The 21,472-nt window shown below is 44.8% G+C and overlaps 1 protein-coding gene across 1 annotated transcript in view; it reads left to right on the forward strand.

The window, feature by feature from the left end:
- The first annotated feature begins 1,772 nt into the window (after positions 1-1,772).
- The window catches only part of LOC143006682 (sodium/hydrogen exchanger 9-like), a 51,705-nt gene continuing 32,005 nt past the window's right edge, over positions 1,773-21,472 (forward strand). The window contains exons 1-8 of the mRNA XM_076157924.1: positions 1,773-1,962; positions 2,609-2,679; positions 6,191-6,268; positions 6,384-6,460; positions 8,737-8,852; positions 15,249-15,354; positions 18,220-18,358; positions 19,547-19,652. Coding sequence (XP_076014039.1) covers positions 1,821-1,962; positions 2,609-2,679; positions 6,191-6,268; positions 6,384-6,460; positions 8,737-8,852; positions 15,249-15,354; positions 18,220-18,358; positions 19,547-19,652 — 835 coding nt within the window. The 5' untranslated portion in view covers positions 1,773-1,820. The remainder of the gene's footprint in view (positions 1,963-2,608; positions 2,680-6,190; positions 6,269-6,383; positions 6,461-8,736; positions 8,853-15,248; positions 15,355-18,219; positions 18,359-19,546; positions 19,653-21,472) is intronic.

Below are 21,472 nucleotides of genomic sequence, written 5' to 3' on the forward strand. Positions count from 1 at the left end.
TTCGCGACATCCGCTGGCAATTTACGGCCGTGGTTGCTAAGCGATTGTTCTCATGTTGTCTTGTCTAGAACACCGCCCCCACTGTAAACTTTGCCCATATTTCTATTTTCCCAACTCATCTTTAGTCATTTAGAATCTCTGTTCGCGTAAAAACCCATCTATTTTATCGCACAAATGTATTTTGACATCATCCTAAGGTAATGACACCTAAAAAGCATTAAATCACTGTTAAACAGTATACAGAACATTATTAGATGATCTCAAAGGTTGATCAAATAACATATATCAAGATAAAACTTGAAAGAATAACTTAAAATCTGTATTCACATAAATTAAAGTTATCCATTGCTAACATACTATTGTTATTAGATTAGTGTAGAAAAGGTGTCCTTGAGTATTGACAAGTAGTGTTAGGACAAACAATACTTGACCTGAAATTGGAAATGAAATTAAAACTAAAACATTCAAAACGTGATGAAATTATAAATAATACATGTAAACACAAACCAAAATGGGCATTCGAGCAGCTTTATTATTAAGACTTCAAGATATGCAAAACAGTCCATACCCACTGGAGTCATTAGTGTGCGGTGAAGATAAAGCATGGCATTGCTACAGAAGTGCATGTGGTCGTATCCCTGAAGGAGAAACTGGGCCAAAATCAGAGGTGGCACTGGCAAAATTGGACCAAATCCATAATTACAACGGCTCTGTCCTGCAAAAATAACATCTGTGGGATCCAGGGATTCCAAAGAGAACTGAATATGAATATTTAATTGGTTTGTGAGCCTACTGCAGCTGTGCATATGGAAAACATTCACCCAAATGTTGTGTTCGAATGTGTTTTCCCTCACAAACATCGTAATCAGCTAAAAGTAGGACATGTCTGCACAACATATGGACCTGATTCAATTGTATTGTTTTCCAAAAGGGGTTGTGCCACTGAATAATGGTAGGCCTGTTCATTCATTATCCTTACAATTACCACACAACAACAGTGTATGAACAATAACTTATGTGTCATAATTCAACTTAGCTTCATTTAGCTGTCAAGTGGAAAATCTCAATAACAAGAATATCTCAAGGCTATATGGAAACTTTATCTTATATTTAAGTATCACTTTACATGTTTCTATTTATACCATGTCATATACTCGTGTAGAAAAGATCATCATAAGTCATTACAACTAAATGGTTAATTAACCAAGGACCCTAACTGAATCAGTGAGACCTGTGGGACAGAGCGAATTAAATGCCTCAGTCTCCTTATCAGGTCCCAGAGCTCCCACTGTATTACTGTGTACTTGGCGCCGTCTAGTGGATCTAGAAAAGAAGTCCAAGCTCTACCGCATTCAAGTGCTTCCAGAAATACAGGACACGGGGGCAGTAAAAACGTAAATTTAGGGTTCATAATATTCTCTTCAAATGATATCTTGATATGTACGGTAGCGGCTTGACCCCAAGAAGAGAAGATGGCAGAAGAAAGAGGTAAAGCATCAACATGAAAAGATGTATTTTGATGACATAATTATTAATTACATTTTACGTTTCATGGTGTTTAAATGTTTGTAATACAAAGGAACTGGTCTCATTCTTATTATCGCTGCAGCCAAAACATGGTTTCTAAATTCAAATAAATGTCATGAAATGTACTTCTGATACAGAATCGATCATCTCCAACCCACCTGTATGGGGACGTTGAAGCAAGGTTTCCCACCTGTGAAGCGGACGGGGAGATTTCCGAGCCGTACCTGAATGCAGCGGATGTTGCCTGTGGTTGAATTGACTGACAAACTGTTATCTCCTAAAAGTTTGACAAGATGTCAGCCCGAACCAAACCTCACGGAGCCGCGTTAGAACTCGCAGTGAGTGCTTTGGTGCTGCTCACCATCCTTAGCGTGTGGAGGTTAAAACGCTTCAAATATAAAATCATACATGAAACTGGAGGTGCAATGTTTTCTGGTAAGTTAGCTTCAGCAGCCGGTGTCTGTCTGTTGCCATTTCCTGGATCATTCGTTTAGGAAATGTTTTTTGATTTACTTAAAACTAAGCTGTTGTTCTAGTCGTTTTGGCTTACATGGGTTCTTCTGAGGGATGTAGTGAAGCCACCTTAATTATTATTTGCAAAACTGACATAAACCACATTTTTAGGCAGATGACATATCTATCTATCTATCTATCTATCTATCTATCTATCTATCTATCTATCTATCTATCTATCTATCTATCAATCTATCTATCTATCTTATGTTAAGGCCCATATTTCCCTCCAACCAATTTGTTTTCCCAGAATCCATTGCAATCAGAACAAAACATTTGATTTATTGTTCTACTGATTTATTTGTATGCATTTGATCTTCTATGATACCTGACAGAAGATAAAGGATAAGGGATTTCAATGTTGATATTGAATGTTCTTTAATTAGGCTAGATATCAGTTTCCCAGATGTTTGACCTCTATGATAATCAACATTATTCCAGTCAGTAGTATAGTTGTGGCCTTATTTGAATCCTCTATGCGTGTACTTTTCTACCTTTCTGTGGCTGTCAGGGTTTGTTTTTGTTTTCTTCTCACATTTGTGTTTTGCACTTCTGAAACATTTGACAGGTTTGCTTTTGGGAGCGGTGGTGAAATTCCTCTCCGATGACCGTGGAGAGCACACAGTGAGCCCTCATACGGTAACTCTGACTTCCACTGCAAAGACAATGTGAAAATCTCCAAATGCTGCATAATGTCTCAGCGGTAACAATAGTAAACATACTGACTCACACAGGATGTTTTTCTTTCCACTGCTGGAGCCTGGACTGCAAGTACATGTTGTTCTTCAGCCTTTTCCTCTGATTGCATCTGTGTTTTGCTCCCTGGTGCGTGTGTGTGTGTGTGTGTCTGTGTGTGTGTGTGTGTTGTGTATTTACATCAGAAGTCTCCTCTAATGTTGTCTCCTTATTGGTTTTCTTTTAAAAATGTTTGCGGGGTCTGTTTGTTATCAGGGTTATCTGGGAGAGCGGTGGAGCAAGAGAGGGCAAGAGAGCGATTTAACCTTTATTACGGTTTTATTAGGGAACAGCAAGCAAGAGATTGGAGATTACATTTTCAGGTGTGCTCTGTGCACAATGGGAAATAAGACAACTACACACTGAAACCATTAAGCAGAGAGTGAAGTGCACCTCGACCCCAGCAGAGTAGATGAAGTGACAAAAACAAAATCAAAGCTCATCCTGATTGAGAGTACCCAATTCTTCCAATCCATTGAAAATGCAATCATAGATCTGATGTGTTGTGTTTCGCTATTCATCAATTAACATTAAGTGTTACATGCAGCGGGTTCAGCTGAAGGTAAACATTAGCTTGTGTGTTTACATGTGTTATTTACTGTTTCAGCAGCCAGTGCATTTTCTCCTCTTAGAGTAGGTCACCTCCACCGCTCTTTACAGTAATGGATGTGACCGAGTACCATCAGTAATAAGTCAGAGGGACCTATAATACTACACACAGTATTCCAAACAACAGGGGACAATGCAGTCATGTTTTAGAAAGGAAGCAGAGGAAGCAGATTCCTAATGCTAAAGAGTTACATTTGGACTAATCCGCTCTCGGATCGGCTGTTTGATGCGTAAATACTCCGACATAATACATTTTTTAAAGATGTCTTACATGATAATGAAAAAACATGAATGTAAGATAGATACCAATCATACACTGACACATCAAGCGAGCAGTCAGCACTTGCATCTGCACTTTGTAGTTGTTGTATGTAATGACATAACTGGATCTTAAGCCAAAGTGCTGGAATATACTCCGAACAATTAATAGTTACGGATTTGAAAAACCACTGAGTAAAAGCGTCTAAGCCTCACGTCGGCCCTCCGGTCGTCAGTCGTGTTCCTGCTGCTATTTCCTGTCTCGCTCTCCCGCTTCACTGCCTCCATCAGAGAGATTTGTCACATCAAAGAAACAAACCGCGGAGCCAAGGATTCAGTTACAACGACCGGCAAGCAAGGCAAATACTGAACATGCATATTTGACGACACGTATCCGAGTTTGAGGGCGATTATTCAACTCGCGAGAAAAAAAAGAGCAGTGGACCATGAATGTTGCAAATCATCCAGGGCAAGTGTAATTCTTCACTAATGGCTTGTACTCTCGGCCCCCTTTGAATGCTGGGGGTCTCATTAGCAAACCAGCAGAGGCTACCACAAAAGGCCATTACACCGGTCAGACCATTCTGTGTAGCCTCCACGCCATTAAGTCTGATACATATGGGGACCTAGGACGGGAGAGATAAGGATTTCATTGCATTACCGAGTCCATTATGTGCCACTGGGGAGCAAGGCATTAAAGTTTGTGGTCTGATTAAATTTAGTGCTGCTCAGTTGAAGAGGCAATTAGCGTATACAACACACCTCCATCCCAGACTGTGTGGTGCACGTGGCCCTTAGAATAAAACGCAGCCATATGCATAATTCATTTATTGCTCTGTCCGTATTAGTCTCTCTTATGCAGCTTTGCATTCGTCATGCACAGGCCGCGCAGATCGAGTGCATTTTGTGCTGTGCGGGTAATTGCAAGCAGTGGCAGAGAAGTATTTTATTTTAAGTTGGGCGATAGCAACGGGGGATATCAGCACTTTGTACTTCTGAAGTACCGAGATGGTGCGGTTGCCTCTCCAGACCTCTATACGGGCTCACTTTCTAGCTTTACAAACAGTGATTAAAATCAAATGCAGCATTCCAAAAGAAACAACAGATCATACAAGATACAAACACACAAGTAAACATTCACCGAAGGAACTTTGAAGGGAGGTGGACTGTCTTTTCATTCAAGCAGATATGTTTGCATATTCTGTTTGTGAGGCAGAATCTAGGCCGTTCTCAAAGGGGGCAAAACAACCAAAGGATCATCACATTTCATCTTCTGGCCTGAAATGGAATTGAATTGAAATTAAAAAATGTTGAAGTGTAATGAGACCTTGTGGGATGTATGAATCAGGGGGAAAGCAGTGTTATTTTTGCTCTGAATTGGAGATCTGGGCTTGTTTGATCTTTGGAGTGTAGCCCAGGCATAGACATAGCGAGCATTAAAGGGATGGCAGACATGAAAGGCGACCTTTCTGAACAGACTGCGTTGCGTCAGTATGACCGGGAACGAGACTCAGACATGGCGAACGTGCGCTGGATGTACAACAAAAAATACCCCAGCATTCTCGTCACTGTTGGTTGTTGGTTTTTGGTTTTTGTGTGATTGACAGCTTGGTTTCCTAATTGTAAAACCTCATATTGTCTCAACATGCGGGAACAGTCACTGTACCTGCTTACTGGCACCGTAATGAATCCCCAGCGTCTACGGAGTAAAGACGCAATCAGTTGGGATTTCTCATTCTGTATCAATCAGGCGTAAAGCTCTGAGTCACCACACGTGGGTAGAATGTTAATGCGGCATACAGCAGCTGTAATATGGGATCAAGAGTTCTCCCTGGTGGTGTAAAGAACCCTGTGCTCGCCACGCTGAAGGTCCAGCAATCACATTACGTACACGCTCACTATCGGACACACACCAACAATTAGGATGATGCATGAGAACATACTCTAGGTTTGAGGAGGAGTAGAGGCCCTCAAGGATGGAATGACGGAGTGAAATGAAGGGATGAGAGGATGACGAAGGGAAGTGTGCGAGGGTGGGTCGAGAAATCTATAAGACAAATGCAAGAGGACAGGTTGACTGGGTTCATACAGGCAGGGATTCAAACTGATTTTGTTTCAGATTGAAGAAAGCCCACCTGATTTCCACACCAGAAAATGTCAGTTTGGTTTCTAGCAAATGTTTACAATTGCAAAGCTTCTATGTTCCTCTTATCTGGCTCAGAGAACAATAGGGGGGATCGTGTGGAAGCGATCGTGTCGATTTACAGTGTGTCAGATTCCACAGTTTTCTTTTGTTTTGTTTTGTCTTTTTTAACATTCGTACCGGTGTTTTAGAGAGAGAGACGACAGATAATGTTGTCAGAGAGCAGCGTGTGACTTTGTGACTTCAAAGAGAAAAGAAATGGGGCGCCTATCTGCCAAAAAAGAGAGCCGAGAGCGGCGCTGAGAGCCGAGCATGTAATATCTGCCAGTCAATCACATCCAGTACGCCGCGTCGCCTCGCTCCCCCCGGAGAGCCGTCAGTCACCAACGCCTCTGTCTGTTACAGGAGACCTTTGATCCCGAGGTCCTCTTCAATCTGCTCCTGCCGCCTATCATCTTCCACGGAGCCTACACCCTCAATCAGGTGAGACCGCCTTCCTGACGTGCCTCACAGATCTGCCCTCATCAGTTTTGAAAGATAGATTGATTACCTGGGTGTTGTGCGGTTGTGGTTGATGAATACATTTTTATTTTTGCAGAAGCGGTTCATTGAAAATCTGGGATCTGTGCTGACCTTTGCTTTTCTGGGGACCTTAATCTCCTGTGTAATCATAGGGTAAGTGTGTGTGTATGCACCAAAGATACATTCAGAGCAATAGAAGGACAGCGTGGCGTGTTGTTTTTGGAAATGTTTACCTTATAGTTTTAATTGGATGCAGTATCTGATATAGCGCCCCCTTTAGGTTGCAATGCATAATGAAAGGGGATTTACTTTACTGTAGCAAAAGGATTGTGTGTGTCTGTGTGGGTGTGTGTGTGTGTGTGGGTGTGGGTGTGTGTGTGTGTGCTTGTAACACAAATTAATACTTCTTGTCCAAAATAGAACTGCAACCTTCGTTTTTCAGTAGTTTGCCTTAATGACTTTCTCCGTCTCATTTAGTCGATGATGAAACTGCCTTTTTAAAGTCACCCCGTCCTTCGTCATTTGTCCCTTTTGCTGACTCCTCGTCAGTTGTGTTGCAGTGTCATCATAAGAACACTAGATGGCGCTCTCAGGCTATGGAGAAACTTCAGATATCAGCAGGCCAGTTTTTATTTGATAGCGATGCTGCAGTTCACAATGAAACTGACCGATCTAGACAGAAGTATGCATTACTCATTTGCATAAAAAGTGACCTCATCTTAACTACCCTTTTTCCAAAACCTGAGGTGGACAAGAAGGCCTGAGGAGCTCCCAATTTTTGAGATTATTAAGTATATATACAGTTTTTGTCTTCTTTAAATATCTCCAAACTGCTCGCAGGTTTAGAGTGTAAATGTAACTCACTGCCATTGTTTATTCATGATATCATCTCCTCATGAAATCCCATTATTGTCAGCTTATGCTCGGTGGATTTTATTGTGCGATAAGCATTCGCGCCTTCTCTGATATTAAAGCTGGAACTAAACGAGCTTCCTTCCGGCACCCCCCACCCTACTCCCCCCCTGGGAGGCGAAGCAGGGTTTGACATGTTGCGTCACGTGCACATTCTTTGATGCCATGGCTCCAAGGCACCCAGACCTGACCAATCCTGTCGCTTGTTAGTGAGTCTACAGTCTCTGGGGGGTGGTAGAGAGAGAGAGAGAGGGGAGTCATGAGGGTGACCTCTCGCACACTCAGACGACACGGAGCGTAAACTTCCTGTCTGTCTCCGCCTCTGTATCTTTCTGTGTTCTTCCTTCCTCCATGAATGTCACTACGGTAATCTGCAATCTCCCCTCGCACGCACGGAAAAACAGACTCGGCTCGGTTACTCCAACTTCCCGCTGCACTTTAAATCCTACCGAGGACACATCTTGTGCCGTCACCGTGGAAACAGCCACAGCGGTGGACAGAAAAGGTTCCCCAGAGGACACGTTGGTGTGCTGATTATTATGGGATGCCTCACAGGGTTAAATCATTTATCAGTCAGAAGCTGCACTGCTGAATTAACTATTTAGAAAGCTCTGCTAATGGGGTATTTAAGTAAGGAGAGTGTGCAGCGGTCTGTATTAGTAATAAAGTGAAGCTTAAATAGTCTCCCATCCTTCCTCGGAGTATTTGGTGTCAGTATTGGTATTATTTGCTATCATGCACTATTTCTATATACTGAGTGCATATTTTTGGGTCTGATACTTTCCTTCGGGGAGACTTTAAGGGTAAGTAATCAAAATAACTTTACGCACCAACGGGCAGGAGAGCTCAAGGTTTAAGACCCTTTTTTTGGGGTCGGGCAGTAAAATTAATGATGTGAGGGCACACAGTCACACACACACACTCTCACACGCACACACACTCACCAAGGACAGGTGAACATGCTCAGCTCCCACGAAATGTCACAGCAGATTCAGTTAATCTTTGTAAGAATCGAAAATGGGGCAGAGGGAGGCTGAGAGACAGAGTGAGAGAGAGAGAGAGACAGACCGAGGAGGGAGGGAGGGAGACAAGGACGAAGACGCGACACAACTATCTTCCTCTCTCTCCCCCCTCACTCTCTCGCTCACTGCCATCGCTCCTTGGTCCATTTACCGATTCCCACATTTGTCCGTTTAAGGAACGCGTGCCACTTTATCAGCAGCTCTGGCCATTTGGTGCCTGCCAGCAGCAGATCCAAGCACATAAATAAAAGCACAGGCAGCTGATGTTAATGCTGCTCAACCCAGTCCCTCTCTCGTGTGCACCTGTGGTCACCAGCCGCTGCCTGGAAACAGGTTCAGCTCACCGGCTGCCAGCGTCTGGCCCCATTACCCAGACTCACAGACTGCTCCTGGGGAAGCCCCGCTGTTGTTAGTGGGATGAGTGATGGGAATGCTCTGGCTGGCGCTCCCTCGTGGCCTCACTGTGTCCTCTCGTCTGTGTGTCCTCCCTCGCAGGTCCTCTGTGTACGGCGTCTCCAGACTGATGGTGCTGCTGGGCCAGGCTGCAGATGGACAATTCTCCCTCACTGATTGTCTCCTGTTTGGTGCCATTGTTTCAGCCACCGACCCAGGTAGTTTGCACTGTAGAAGGTGTTCCACTGTTTCACACACACGCCACATCATTACGCTTTGTGTTTGACCATCTGCTTTACAAGGCTCCTGCATGGTTTCTTTGTTTCTGTGCTTGTCTTGCACTTGTTCTCAGTTAATACACAGCACAGTTAATAAGAGTTTGCCCTCACAAGTGAAGAACAAACACTAAATCCAAAACAATCAAAGGTGCATAATATATTAAGACTGTTACGACAGCTTTGTATTTCTCGTTTCTGCTCTGTGTGTACAGCATAGGAGACTTTTCTCATCTAGCACAGCAGATTAGTCGAGACAAATACACAGAGCAGCTTATGTCATCAGACTACATTGGCTTTTCACCGTTTTGCCACCTGTGTTACAAAACGGCATTGTGGCAAATTGTTTTTGAGGTTTAATTTGTCTTTATGTTCGACTAGGAAATACTCTTTTGCTCCAATTCAAAGAGCATTTCACACAAATGTTTCCATGTTTTATTTATTTCACGGAGAGAAAAAGATATAAAGCATCGTTCACACACTCGCTTTCTGTTTTTAACTCGTTTTCAAGCAAAATGCCAGATAGAACCTCACAATACTACATGAAATGTCAATATTGGTTCAGTTCTGCGGCAGATACACGCAGTCATCTGCAGTATCAGACAGTGTGTTCAGATAAGGTATCAGATAATGTGGAAGAAAAGGTCAAAGCTGCCTCATACTGTTCTTTCACAGCTCGGTGTAAGCTTTTGCTCCATACCACATACTGCCATCTGTAATGAGTAATATGCATATTAAATGGAGGCCACCTTTACAAAAAACACACACACACACTACTCCTCTACACTGGACGAGACTTACAGTATGTATGTAACTGTATATAACTGGCATTCATCGCTAAGGCAACATGCAGGAAGTAATCGTTCATGTCAATGTTTTGACTTTGGAGTAGCTTAACGTTTAAGTGGAACTGTGTGACTTCGGAGCAGTCAAGTAGGATGTCATGAGGCGTTCCTGCGATGCGGCGACAGTGGTAATCTTAACGCCCTCATCGGTAATGAATTATTTATACCGGTAAGTGGTTGATCCGGGTGTGTGTCAAAGAGGAGCTGTAGATTATAGTTCAGCCTTCACTGTTATTGTCCCACACCATGCTGCTCTCATCTCCGCTGACCCCAGACGCCTCATTACTTTGATTAGAATGCATGGATGCAATGCGGGCCCAAACCCCTCGACCCCCTGGGCCGCCTGCGTCTCCCTTCCTCCAAATATAGCACCTGCTCTCTGATTTTCCAAAGGGGAGCCACTAAAATGTCCCCTCAATCTCTCTCCTCTCTGTACATTAGCATTCATGAGACCAAAGCAGCATCACACACACACACACACACACAGGCCTCCAACATAATTTAATGCTGATGAATAAGGCTTCTCCTCCGTCATAACCCTTGTGTGACAGCTCGCTGGTTCTGCCGTTTGCACATTGTCTGTTGTAAGTCCTGAGAATGATTGGAAAGTCATTTCAGGCTGACAGCCAAGACAAAATCAAGGTGTGTTTAGCCTGTCATGATCTGGGGAGGCAGCAACTCTCCATCAAGTGAACACGGCCAATCAGCGTGTGTTTGTGCTTGTAGAAATGCAGTCACCATCACGAGTAATGACGACTTGTTAATAACTTATGGACACGTTCTGGTCAGTTCCCTTTTCTGCACAGACGTCCCCCACCCACCCATGTCTCCCATGGGTCTCCCGCCGATGCTCACTTCCTCTCCTATTCCAAAAACACGCCAATCAAAATGGCTCGGGGACTCCTTATCGCCTATAGACGTCAATGTCAGTCCGTTGACGCAATATGTTGGGACAGACATAAACTCCCGGTAGAGAACAGCGCAGGTAGAGAAAATGAAAAATTTAAACGATCATAAAAAATCCATGATTGAACGCCGCTGCAGAGGATGGAAAGGTAGATGCAGTTGTATTTTGCACAGGTCCTCTCATCAGATCTCCTCTAAATAAATGCTTGGTTGGTTATGTATGAAGCATAGTAGCTTCCTAGCCACGCAACATGTTCTTCTGCTCAGGAATAGACACGCGGCTCAGGTTCGCAAAGTGGACCTCCTGCTGTGTTACACCCTCCAGCATCAGAACGCTTGTAAAAGGTCAGTGAAAGCCTCACTTAACGTTCTTAGAGGGAAGGCTTCTTCAGAGTTCCCTCTCATCGCATTTCTCTCGTGGTCAAGGTTGGAGCTGGCTTGTTTATTTGTTATTTCATATTTCTTTCAGTACTGGTCCAGATGTAAGCAGCAGCTGCATACACATGAGTAAGGAAGCCAGAAATTTTACAACATCACACGCAGAACTGCAGATTAATATTCAGCAGTACGCACAGCAAAGGCATCTTGACGTCGCCGCAGGCAGGTGAAGCCATGGGACGGATTTACAACGCACATCTCAAGACACAATTGGGTATAAATCCTGACGCCTAAATACAAAAAGGATGTCAAGTTGGCAAAGATGGCAGCAGATAGAAACCATAACTCAGTGTTTGTATCTTTTGGAAAAGACAAACGTGTAGTAAATTATCTAATATCCACTGCCGCACAGTTCAATTCCCACGAGGCTCTGATTTTAAAAAGGCACATTTGCTACATATACTTTTCTCTCTGTGACATAATGAAAGCCCCCTTTTTATAGCAGCTTGAGCAATTTCTAACTAATAAAATACTTCTTTTTATGGGATTGCTGTTAAAAATGCAGTCGGGAGGCAGTGAACATTTTAATACGACCATATGCGATGCACTGGGAACTATTGTGAAATTTATGGTAAACAATGATAAACTCCGCGACTCTGTACCTCAGTATAGTTTACAGCATCAGCTTTGGCCTGATGGAGGGTTTTATCGCCGCAGTCTCGGGACACTTGTACACCTAGAAAACTAAAGTACTTTTGGAGAGATTTTGTAGTAATTCCCCCATTGATCTGGTGTCCGCCCTAATGCTTCACTTTGAGTATTATTTCAGCCTAATTTGGTAAAATCGGTAACCATATCCCATGCCGTTCCGTGAGCTTTGCCTCTGCCAGGGCTCTGCAGCAGGGTAATTTGACCTAATAAGGCTTCCATTCAACCCTTTCAACTGTATTATGTCTGAAATAATTGTCTACTCTCTCCACCTTATGGTGTTGCTGTGGAAACTGATGAACACTTGACAGCTGTAGGACGAGGTTGCCATGACAACACAGGCAACCCGCACCCTCGTATATGTGTGTGTGCGTGTGTGTCTTTTTTCCCTTTTCCTTTCCGGCATGCGTAGTGCACTTACACACCGTCCTGAGCCGAGCATTACGGGGAGCGAGGAGATGGAACCAACCTGACTCCCGGGGCTCCTGTCTCACCTTCTGCTGATAAAGTGTTCTCCCCAACCAGGACTAGAGCTTTAAACCCTGTCAAAGATCGAAAGAGTCAGATCTGTCAGAGCGCATCCTCGGGGCTGCTCTCTCACCGCTGCTCTATTGTTAGTCAGTCGGTATCGCCGCTGTCATGCCCTCTGTGACCTGTTGCTCTCTGCAGGGCCGCCCAGCTTATTATTCATATCCGTCCCTTTTCCCTAGAAACAATTTAACAGCTCTCTGTTTGCGTGTTGGTGTTAACAGGTGGAATTGTAGGGTTCTGAGAGACTTTATTGTTTTTTGAGTATGTTGTTGCCTGGCCTGCAGAGTGTGTGTTTACGTGTGTACGTTAACCACTCACTTGCAAATGAGGTTAATCTGAAATGCAACATGCTTTCTCTCATGCTTACCTATCTGTTGCTCGAGAGTCGGTCTGTCTGTCGGCGTAATCTATCATGGCTATCTAATCAGATAAATTGATTCGTGACTGATCTATGAGCGGTGAGCGTTGGTGGCAGACGACACGGGGCCAGGAGGTATCTCACAGAATCTGAGCCGTCACAGTGCACAGAGCTGACAGGGACGTCACCGTCTCGTCAATGCCAGTATTCTCCCTGCCAGTCAGTGTCAATGCGTCGACGACACACACACACACACACACACACACACACACACACACAAAAGTATCCTCCACTTGATGTTTTACTGTTGGTGAACTCGCGGTGGGATTCAGCCGCTGCTCAGCAGATATAGAGTGCTGATACATCGAGCTGCATAAATCAGGTGGAGCGTGGACTGTACAGTATATCTACTATTGATTACTTATCTGAAACTGCTGAGGGCAAATTAAAAGCAAAGGTTGAATTACAATGTGGAGATGACAAAAGATTCCAAACTTTAAGCAACATAAACCCAGAACAATAAATAATGTTGCGGGTTTTATTTTATTCAGCGTTGTATGCATCACAAAATGAGATTACAATGTTCTTCATAAATCCGTTCCTATCTGTGCTTTATGTCCTTTCTTAAGACAAAAGAAAGGCACTTCAAAGAGAGGCTCAACATTACACAAAAACTGGTTTATTGATCATAAAAACAACTGTAGAAAAGCTTTTGTAATATTAGAAGCGGCTGTGCAAAGTCGGGGAGAATGACCCGTATGACAGCACAATGGTTTTGTTCCTGCTGGTATTGAAAATTACAAAACTAATGTGCTATAAAGAGACTCCAACCACTCTAGGAGCCTCTAACCAAATCCAATTCCCCATGCATAGTATAAACCATGAAACTATCACTTATATGTGGCATCCCACTCTGTTGTTTGTATGGCAGAGATGCTGGTGTGTCTCACAGAGCTCAGCAGTGAGTGAATCCTGCATTATTTAAAGCGTGGAGCGCTCTGCCTGCGGTTTCCCCCACATTAACACTTTAATTGGCTCTTTTTGGGTGTTTTAATCAGTGGCAGCATCTTAACTCTAATCGCTTCCATTCCCACCAGTATCTCTCAACCTTCCCAGCATGCAAGTTTGGATTTCCCATCTGTAGTGAAAGCAGCGGCGTTGCCCGCAGCTAATGTACACGCATGCTGGCTGAATGTAAGCAAGATAAAGACATGCAGCCTTCACAATAAACAAAGTAAATCAGCCGGAAATACTATCTACAACCAGTGTACAAATCGAACAAACGCTTCACATCCTGCAATTTATTTATTCCCCGTCAGTCAGGATGATTTTATGCTACAAACAAAACAAACGCCTCCAGTAACGCAGTAAACACTCACTACCTTCTATCTCTAATTTTGCACATTTTTGCAATTAACCTGCATAATTCAGACGTAAACTGGCATTTTGTGACTCATTTTGCACATAATGCTGAAACAAGTCTAATGTATATCATCTAATCACGGATGAGGGATTAAGTGGGGTTCAAATTGAAGCCTAAGAAGTGCACAACAGTTCAAAGGAACAACATAAGGAAGCAGCATGTTTGATGTGTGTATCCTGTTGTGTATAAAGCAAAGCCTGGGGCGTGCAGCACTTTGGTTTCTATCAAACACTTTTATCACATGTCACACAGTTTTGTCAGCGAAGCACAGCTGTAACCAATGAGACTAATTACAGCTCTGTTACATGGACGTGTATGAGCAACAGACGCCAAAAATGGAATGCAGCCATTAGTTGCAGTTTATTGGTCGGTTGAGAAGTTATATTCTTTGCGTCGGTAAGTTTCCATAGCTCCTATTTGTTAATTATTTGAAGTGTAACAAAGTGTGTTGAATTAAACATGTCAAAGTAATCAAACCGTGGTGTAAATGAAAGATTTCAGACGCGTCGAATCGTGCCCTAAATAATCAGCAATCTTTGAAAGCGAGACTTCCCATGATTAATTCCTCACGCAAAGGTTGGTTGAATTATAATTAGCTGAATTATCGAGCATATTTTCTGGGGTTTTAACTTGACATTAAGGACTGCAGCATCTCTCAGTTCATTATGGCGTGTTGGAATGTTGATTTGTGTGTTCTTATGCCGTGCTCACAGTGTATAGTAGATTCATTCGGTGATAGATCAACGCTTTACTTGCTCTTACGTCTCACACACAGCTGTTCATGATTAATGCTACCGTCTCCAGGTTGAACTTTTTCAAATGAGTTTGTATAAATCACCTTTAAGTCAGTTAACGTAATTATTTTATGTAACCCAATAGTGCGATCACAAAGAAAGGATGAGCTATTTTGTATTTCTCTCTGTTTCTCTCTTTCCCTTCACATTTTGCAGAGTTTTTGTCAATGTAACACATCGTCTCTGAGCTCAGACTAAACAAGTCTCTGCTTGATTTGTCACTCTGGCAATATCCTCCCTTAGTACTGCGTCAGAGCGATGAAGCACTTTATTTACATTATTTCCCTGCTTTCCTTCTTGATGGATCAGCAAAATGCCCTCAGTTCATTTTGAAGTGATCGTATCTGCTGCCACTTTTAACAGCGTCACACTAATGATAACTCCTGTTTGTTTTAGTCTCAGTGCTCGGCATGTTCTCAGAGCTGCACATGGACGCAGAGCTGTACACGCTGCTGTTCGGCGAGAGCGTCCTGAACGACGGCGTGGCCATCGTACTGACACAGTAAGGCCTTGACCTTTACATTGTATCTTTTTTTTCTCTGGGTGGGCACTATAGGTGAAGAAAAAGTTTCTGTTTGTCATGAGTGCCCCAAGTGTAGGAAGGATTTGCTCCTGTCCTTTGGATGCAATATGTTGTTGAGGTTAATTTGCAGGTTGGATTAGTCATTTCCAGTGGGCACAGCCACAGGCGGCATCATGGGGTGTGGATGTAAGTGGGTGGGAGGGCTGGACGGATGCTGCCAACATTAAGGAAGGGGTTGATTGGCAAAACAGCATGTGTGCGCCGCTGATTCTGTGCAGTGGACTGCGTCAGCGAGTTGCCCCTGGCACAGTCAGCATCTCATTAAGGTGCTCAGTCGAGAGACTCACAGCCAGAGCAGAAACACGCTGCCAGCTAACGAACTCAACTCGCACAGCTCACTGTCAAATTTAGAGAAAACACGGCATAAAATCCAGGGGAATAACCCTGATTCATCACATTTGCTTCATTCTATTCATTCTATTCCTTCTAGTCTTTGCTCTCCCCCCCCCCCCGCCTTGCTTGTTCTGCCCGCATACATTGTGGTCATTGTCTCCTCTGTTTACACAATGCCAATGAACAAAGCCATACAGATAGATGTTCTAGCAGATGGCAGAATTTAGAAAGGAGCTCACACACGCGTCCGCACTCGTGGACAGGCTGGCAGAGGAACAAATGGAGCTGGAAAGGAGATGGCGGGGAAGAAGATATGTGTCCGCATTTGCATATTGTATCCACACAGAGTGACGCATCGCATGTGTAGAACCTGCAGCGCACACACACTCTGACATCTCTTTCTCAGATCGCACAAATGAGCCAGGGCCCGGCAGGCAGATGGAGAGAAACGGTGGCGAGCGAGCGAGCTTGCAGATTGCTGGGTGGTGTTCAAGCTGCGGCCTGGTACCTCTGTGCGTGTACATGGAAGCGCAGAGGAGGTAGCCTACACCTCCCCCCCCGTACCACCCCTGACAGACAGACAGATAACGCTGTGTTTGCTCCCGGAGTGGCGTGACCAACCTCCATGCCATCTCCTGTCCCTTTTTTGGCCCTGGTCGCCTGCCGGTCAGCTTGGCCCCCCGCACAAAGCCGGCCCTTATTAGCGAGCCGCTGGAATTTTAACAAGCTCCCAGAGCAGCTCGGCCTTACGCTCATGTGCCCTCTCCCAGGCACTGCGCCGCAACGCTCCAGCAGCCCCGACCCAGCCAGCACTCAGACAGCCAGCGTTAGCATCTTGAGATTCTCCACTGGCAATTTACAGCCCGAGTAGATACAATTTCCCCGAAAGGTCGCGGCGACCCGGGGACGAGTGGCCGAATTTAATGTGACGAGCGGGGATGCATGGATTTAGAGAAAGGGTCAGATTTGGTATTATTTCACTTTGTTTGATTCTTTCTCCTTGATCAGATCAAAGTATTTAGATGTGTAAATGTTTGCTCGTATGGTTTAAGTGTTCAGTCTGCCCCAGCTCCTCTACCATCATCTATAATCACGCTTATCTTAATTGCGTCTAGTACGCCGCAAAGCACGCTACCATTACCTCACACTGTTGAATATGTAAATAAATCGCATCTCCTTACGTTCTGGTAATTGCACGCGGCCAAATCGAGATTTTCGATTGAGAATTCGATTAATCGTGCAGCCCCAGTGATAACGCAAATGGGAGTCTCTGCTTTTGCGTGGGTACAATAGATTTTCCCTTTTTCAGCTTGCTGAGCTCATTAGTGACAGCTTGATTGATTCTGCTCCTTTCGGCGTGCAGATTAAGTCATGCTGTGGCGTGTGCGAGCTTCATCTCGACCCGACAGCGTGAAAAGTGAAGCACATTACCGATTCATTTGTCAATAGTTTCATAGGGGGGGGTTTAAATGCTTGAACGTTCTTGGACAAATCAGGGTTCATGTAAACTGGAGTTTGTTAAGTTTGCTTTCTGTCAGATTTTCCTCCAGACACAAGTGCAGCTTTTTACTTTGCTAACTCAGCGGTTTGATTTTCGTTTAAGGGGGTCAAACTCCTACCAAAGTAGGTGAGAGGGTCACGCTGGGTAAAGATATGCTGTGATTCACTAAGGCCAATGCAGCTCAATCAGCTACTCATGCATGCCTGCTTGCTTCAACCTTCCCTCTCACTGTCTCGCTGTCTCCCTCTCTCTCTCTCCCTCCTCCGACCCCCCTGTCTCCTGTACGAGGCCTCTTCTGCACTCAATGACTTCCACATTGAAGTCTCCCTTCCCCCCACAAAGTACATATTTACTGTGTGTGTGTGTGTGTGTGTGTGTGTGTGTGTGTGTGTGTGTGTGTGTGTGTGTGTGTGTGTGTGTGTGTGTGTGTGTGTGTGTGTGTGTGTGTGTGTGTGTGTGTGTGTGTGTGTGTGTGTGTGTGTGTGTGTGTGTGTGTGTGTGTGTGTGTGTGTGTGAGAATAGCATGATGCTGCTCTCTTTGTGAACCTCAGCAGTGTTTCCCCTGTGTCACCCTGACTCCTATGAGGGAATCTCCCAGGAAAATAATTCAGAATGGAATTTTTTCTTCTGCGGAGGAATGAGCGTCTGAGGAAGAAAGGCCGGGTTTTCTTGACTTCCATAAATTGCACTTAGAGGCTTAGCTCAGCATAATAAACATGTGAATGTGTGCTCGCTGCTTTGGAGGGGTTTATATTTGGAACGACATTTCCGATGACTACACGTATTTCAGAGATATAAACCACGTCATCGTTTCAACGTCTCCAACAGTCGTATTTACTTCTGCTATAATTGCTCTATTGACTTATTTATTGTTTCATAACAGGAACTGTGTGTGTGTGTGTGTGTACTGCAAGAAATCTCCTCTAACGTCGAGTCATCTTCTCTTCCAGTGCCATCAGCACCTATGAACACATGGGTGGAGGACACACCTTTGACCCCTCGGCCTTCTTCTTCTCCGCCGGTTATTTTGTGGGAGTGCTTGTCGCCTCCTTCCTCTTGGGTTTCACATTCACAGTCGTGACAGCGCTCATATCCTTCCTTCCCCTCCCGTCTCTGTCCCTGCACCCCAAACCCAATTATCACCTCAGCATCCGCCGCAATCTATCCACTTCCTCTCCTTGGTAATTGCTTCTGGAACAAACCCCTGCTGTACCACCTTTATCAACATAAGCAACTCTGCTAGGTCTAAAGTGCTGCAACATTAATGGTTGCAAAGAGGTCGTCAATCACGACAATAGCCTGTGATGAGATTTCAACTTGCACTGTTGTCCAGAATTTGTCTCTGATCTTTTAGTAATTAGACTGCGGGAAGAGAAATGAGGGTGTGTCATGAGAGGTTTGGGGCCGAGCTCAGCTTTTATTTACAGTGAAGAATGTCTGTGTGATGGCAAAGCACAAAGTGAGCATCTATAACAGTTTGCTGATGTAAACCATAGCAACAGTTTGCTCTTTTGTGCTGTGTCTCTGTACTGTACGGTTCTGAACGAGCTTCAGTCGCCTGTCAGGCCTTGCAGACTCATCCTTTTTCTTTGTCAAATAACAATTATATCCTGTTCTAGTATTTATAGTCAGCAGTCTGTAAGATTGTAGAGTAAGTCCTTCCTCCCCTCTCCTACCTGCTGCACCCCTGTCCTGCCTCCACACTTCCTCCTGCTCCAGAACATGAGAGATGAAGATGATTCTCCTTGTGATGAATGGAGGTATTTTAGGGGGGATTAAGACGTGATATTTTTCACAGTGCACTCGACTGATGGATTGCTATCAGGAAGTAATTTCAGCAGAAGTATGTGTTTTTAAAAGGTCCCATACTGCAGCTTTAAGGAGGGTCAAAGAGAAATGCAGCACTTTAAGCCTGTGTTGTTCAAAGGTGGCTTAGTGGCTTACAAGGAAGCTTTGCCAGAGCGGATGTAGGGCTGCGATGTAGACTTCCATAACTGTTGGAGACTTCCCAAAAGGGAATGACATCATTAAAAACCTGTAGGTTACTCAACGTGACAGATCCCCCAAGCTTAGCAAGCACCGCAGCTGCTAACCACTGCCCGGGTGGCTTTTTGATGACTGCGGCGTTTCTCTGCCTGCATAGTGTTTGTTTGCCTGAGCGTGGATGTATGTGCTGTACGCATGTCCCAACAGTCACAATGTGTTTGTTTTCGCGGCTGCATCTACCTCGTCAGCACTTAATATTGCATGATTATTTTCTTTAACTTTCTTCCGCACCTCACCAAGTTCACTCGGATGTGGGAGAGCCCCCTGCTGGAGACGTCTGTGTTCTTCCTGCTGTCCTGGAGCAGCTTCCTGTCAGCCGAGGCCTGCGGACTTTCAGGTGAGGGTTGTAAACATTATGTCGTATTGTGTGTGTGTTTGGGTTCTGTGGCCACTTCCACATGTGTGTGCTGGAACAAAGCAGTTCCTTAACTTCCCCTGTCACACTTTCACAATTCGTCAGGAGCGACTCGCAAGGCAAATGTGTGTCCCTGCCCCCTGTTCTTACATGAGTCTTTCCCGGAATGCTGCTCAGGTCTGAAGAGGGCAATTGCCGCAATAACTTTGTCCTGCATTCCTCTGCTTGGGTGTGTGTGTGTGTGCTCTGGGTGTCAGTGAGGTCAGACAGTGCGTCCTGTTAATAAACTGCTACATCATTGCACTTTGAAACGCCACACACCGACTCGCTCATTCCTCCACAGCATCCAACATTCCGGTGCAGCTACTTAAAAAGCAATCAGCCTAGGAATGATGCGTGCACATACCGGACCGTTCCTGCTCGTCCTACTCAAAAGCAATGACCCTGTTTTCCCTCAGTCAACCCCACGCCTCCAGTACATTAAAAAACAACCACTATCCCACACACGCGCACACGACAAACACACACCTCACACCCTGCGAGTCCTCGACCTCAGCAGATAAAAGACGAGAACATAGCCGTCTCCCACCCAAGCGGGGAGCTATTCATACCACCCAACCCCCATTACTCATTTTAAGCGTCGCTTCCTTCCTTTTTGTCTGAGCGTGTTCTCACGTATAGTTTTGTAGATGGCCCCTTAGATAGCAGCAAGCCATTATCGCTCCCTTTGCTGTTGGCCTACTAGAAAGCCAAGTCTCATGTAATATGGATCCAACATGATCTGCTTCATCAGCGCCGTGCATTCTCAGGGTATTTCTTTATCCTCCACCCAAGGGAAGGGGATGTTTTGGCTATTTTTTGTCATTCGTAGTATCTGGAAAGCGAATTTCTTTTTGGCTCGACGTGCGAAAATCGCCCGGTAATAGCTCTGAAATATGAATGTGTCGCACGGGCTTGGGTGTTGTTGTTCATTCTGGCCCGGATGTGTCAGGAGTTCCACGTTCGGCGCCGCTTGCAGAGCTCCATCTAACTTGGCAGTGCTCCCTGTGGCCTGTGGAGGAGGAGAAGACTGTTTTAATGAAATAGCTTGACCTTTGTCTATTGGACCCAGATGCCCTGTCTATAAAGTACACCACTCTAAATGCTGCTCAGTGTGGGAGGCACACCGCAGCAGAACCTTAGGGCAGCAATACCACTATTATCTGATCCAGAGCCACGGCTATGTTTAGTGTCGATACACTGGGTCATTCCTCTGAGCTGCAGGGTAAATTTAGCACCTTTATTCTCACTTTAAGCCTGCAGACCTGAAGTGTTTTGACAAAGTAATCTAAAACTCCTTATTACAGTACATTCTGCAGAGTGCTACCTTTTTCGAAAAGACTTTTAATGGCCCTTTGGGGAGGCGGCAGCACCTCACGCAGAGGGATCCAGTGAGTGATGGGAGTCCTCCTCAGTGCTCTTTGGTAATGGAGGCGCGTTCTGTGTCTGTTAATTGCTGGAGTTTAGTAGGGGTGTGCCTAATGACCCTCAGCCTCACAGAAAACTCTGGCATCATCAATCTTTTGCCCCTCAAAAGTGCTTATTACGGGATGCGTCTCATCTGTCGCCAAGCGTCCTGTGCCGATGGTGGATGATGTGTCACCTTTGTCAGTGTTATGTAAACCGAGGGGGGCGTTGTCTTTGTTGTTGTTGCTGTCATTAAGTGAAATGGAAACAGAGACCTGCTGTGCTGGTGTGCTCGAGAGGACTTTGCTGAACAGTGCAGGGAAGGACGTTGTGAACAGGGATGACCCGACCGGGTT

The sequence above is a fragment of the Genypterus blacodes genome, unplaced genomic scaffold (genome assembly GCF_046128005.1).
Source record: "Genypterus blacodes isolate CSIRO-AG114 ecotype Tasmania unplaced genomic scaffold, CSIRO-AGI_Gbla_v1 ptg000076l_1, whole genome shotgun sequence".
In the NCBI taxonomy this organism is placed as follows: Eukaryota; Metazoa; Chordata; class Actinopteri; order Ophidiiformes; family Ophidiidae; genus Genypterus; species Genypterus blacodes.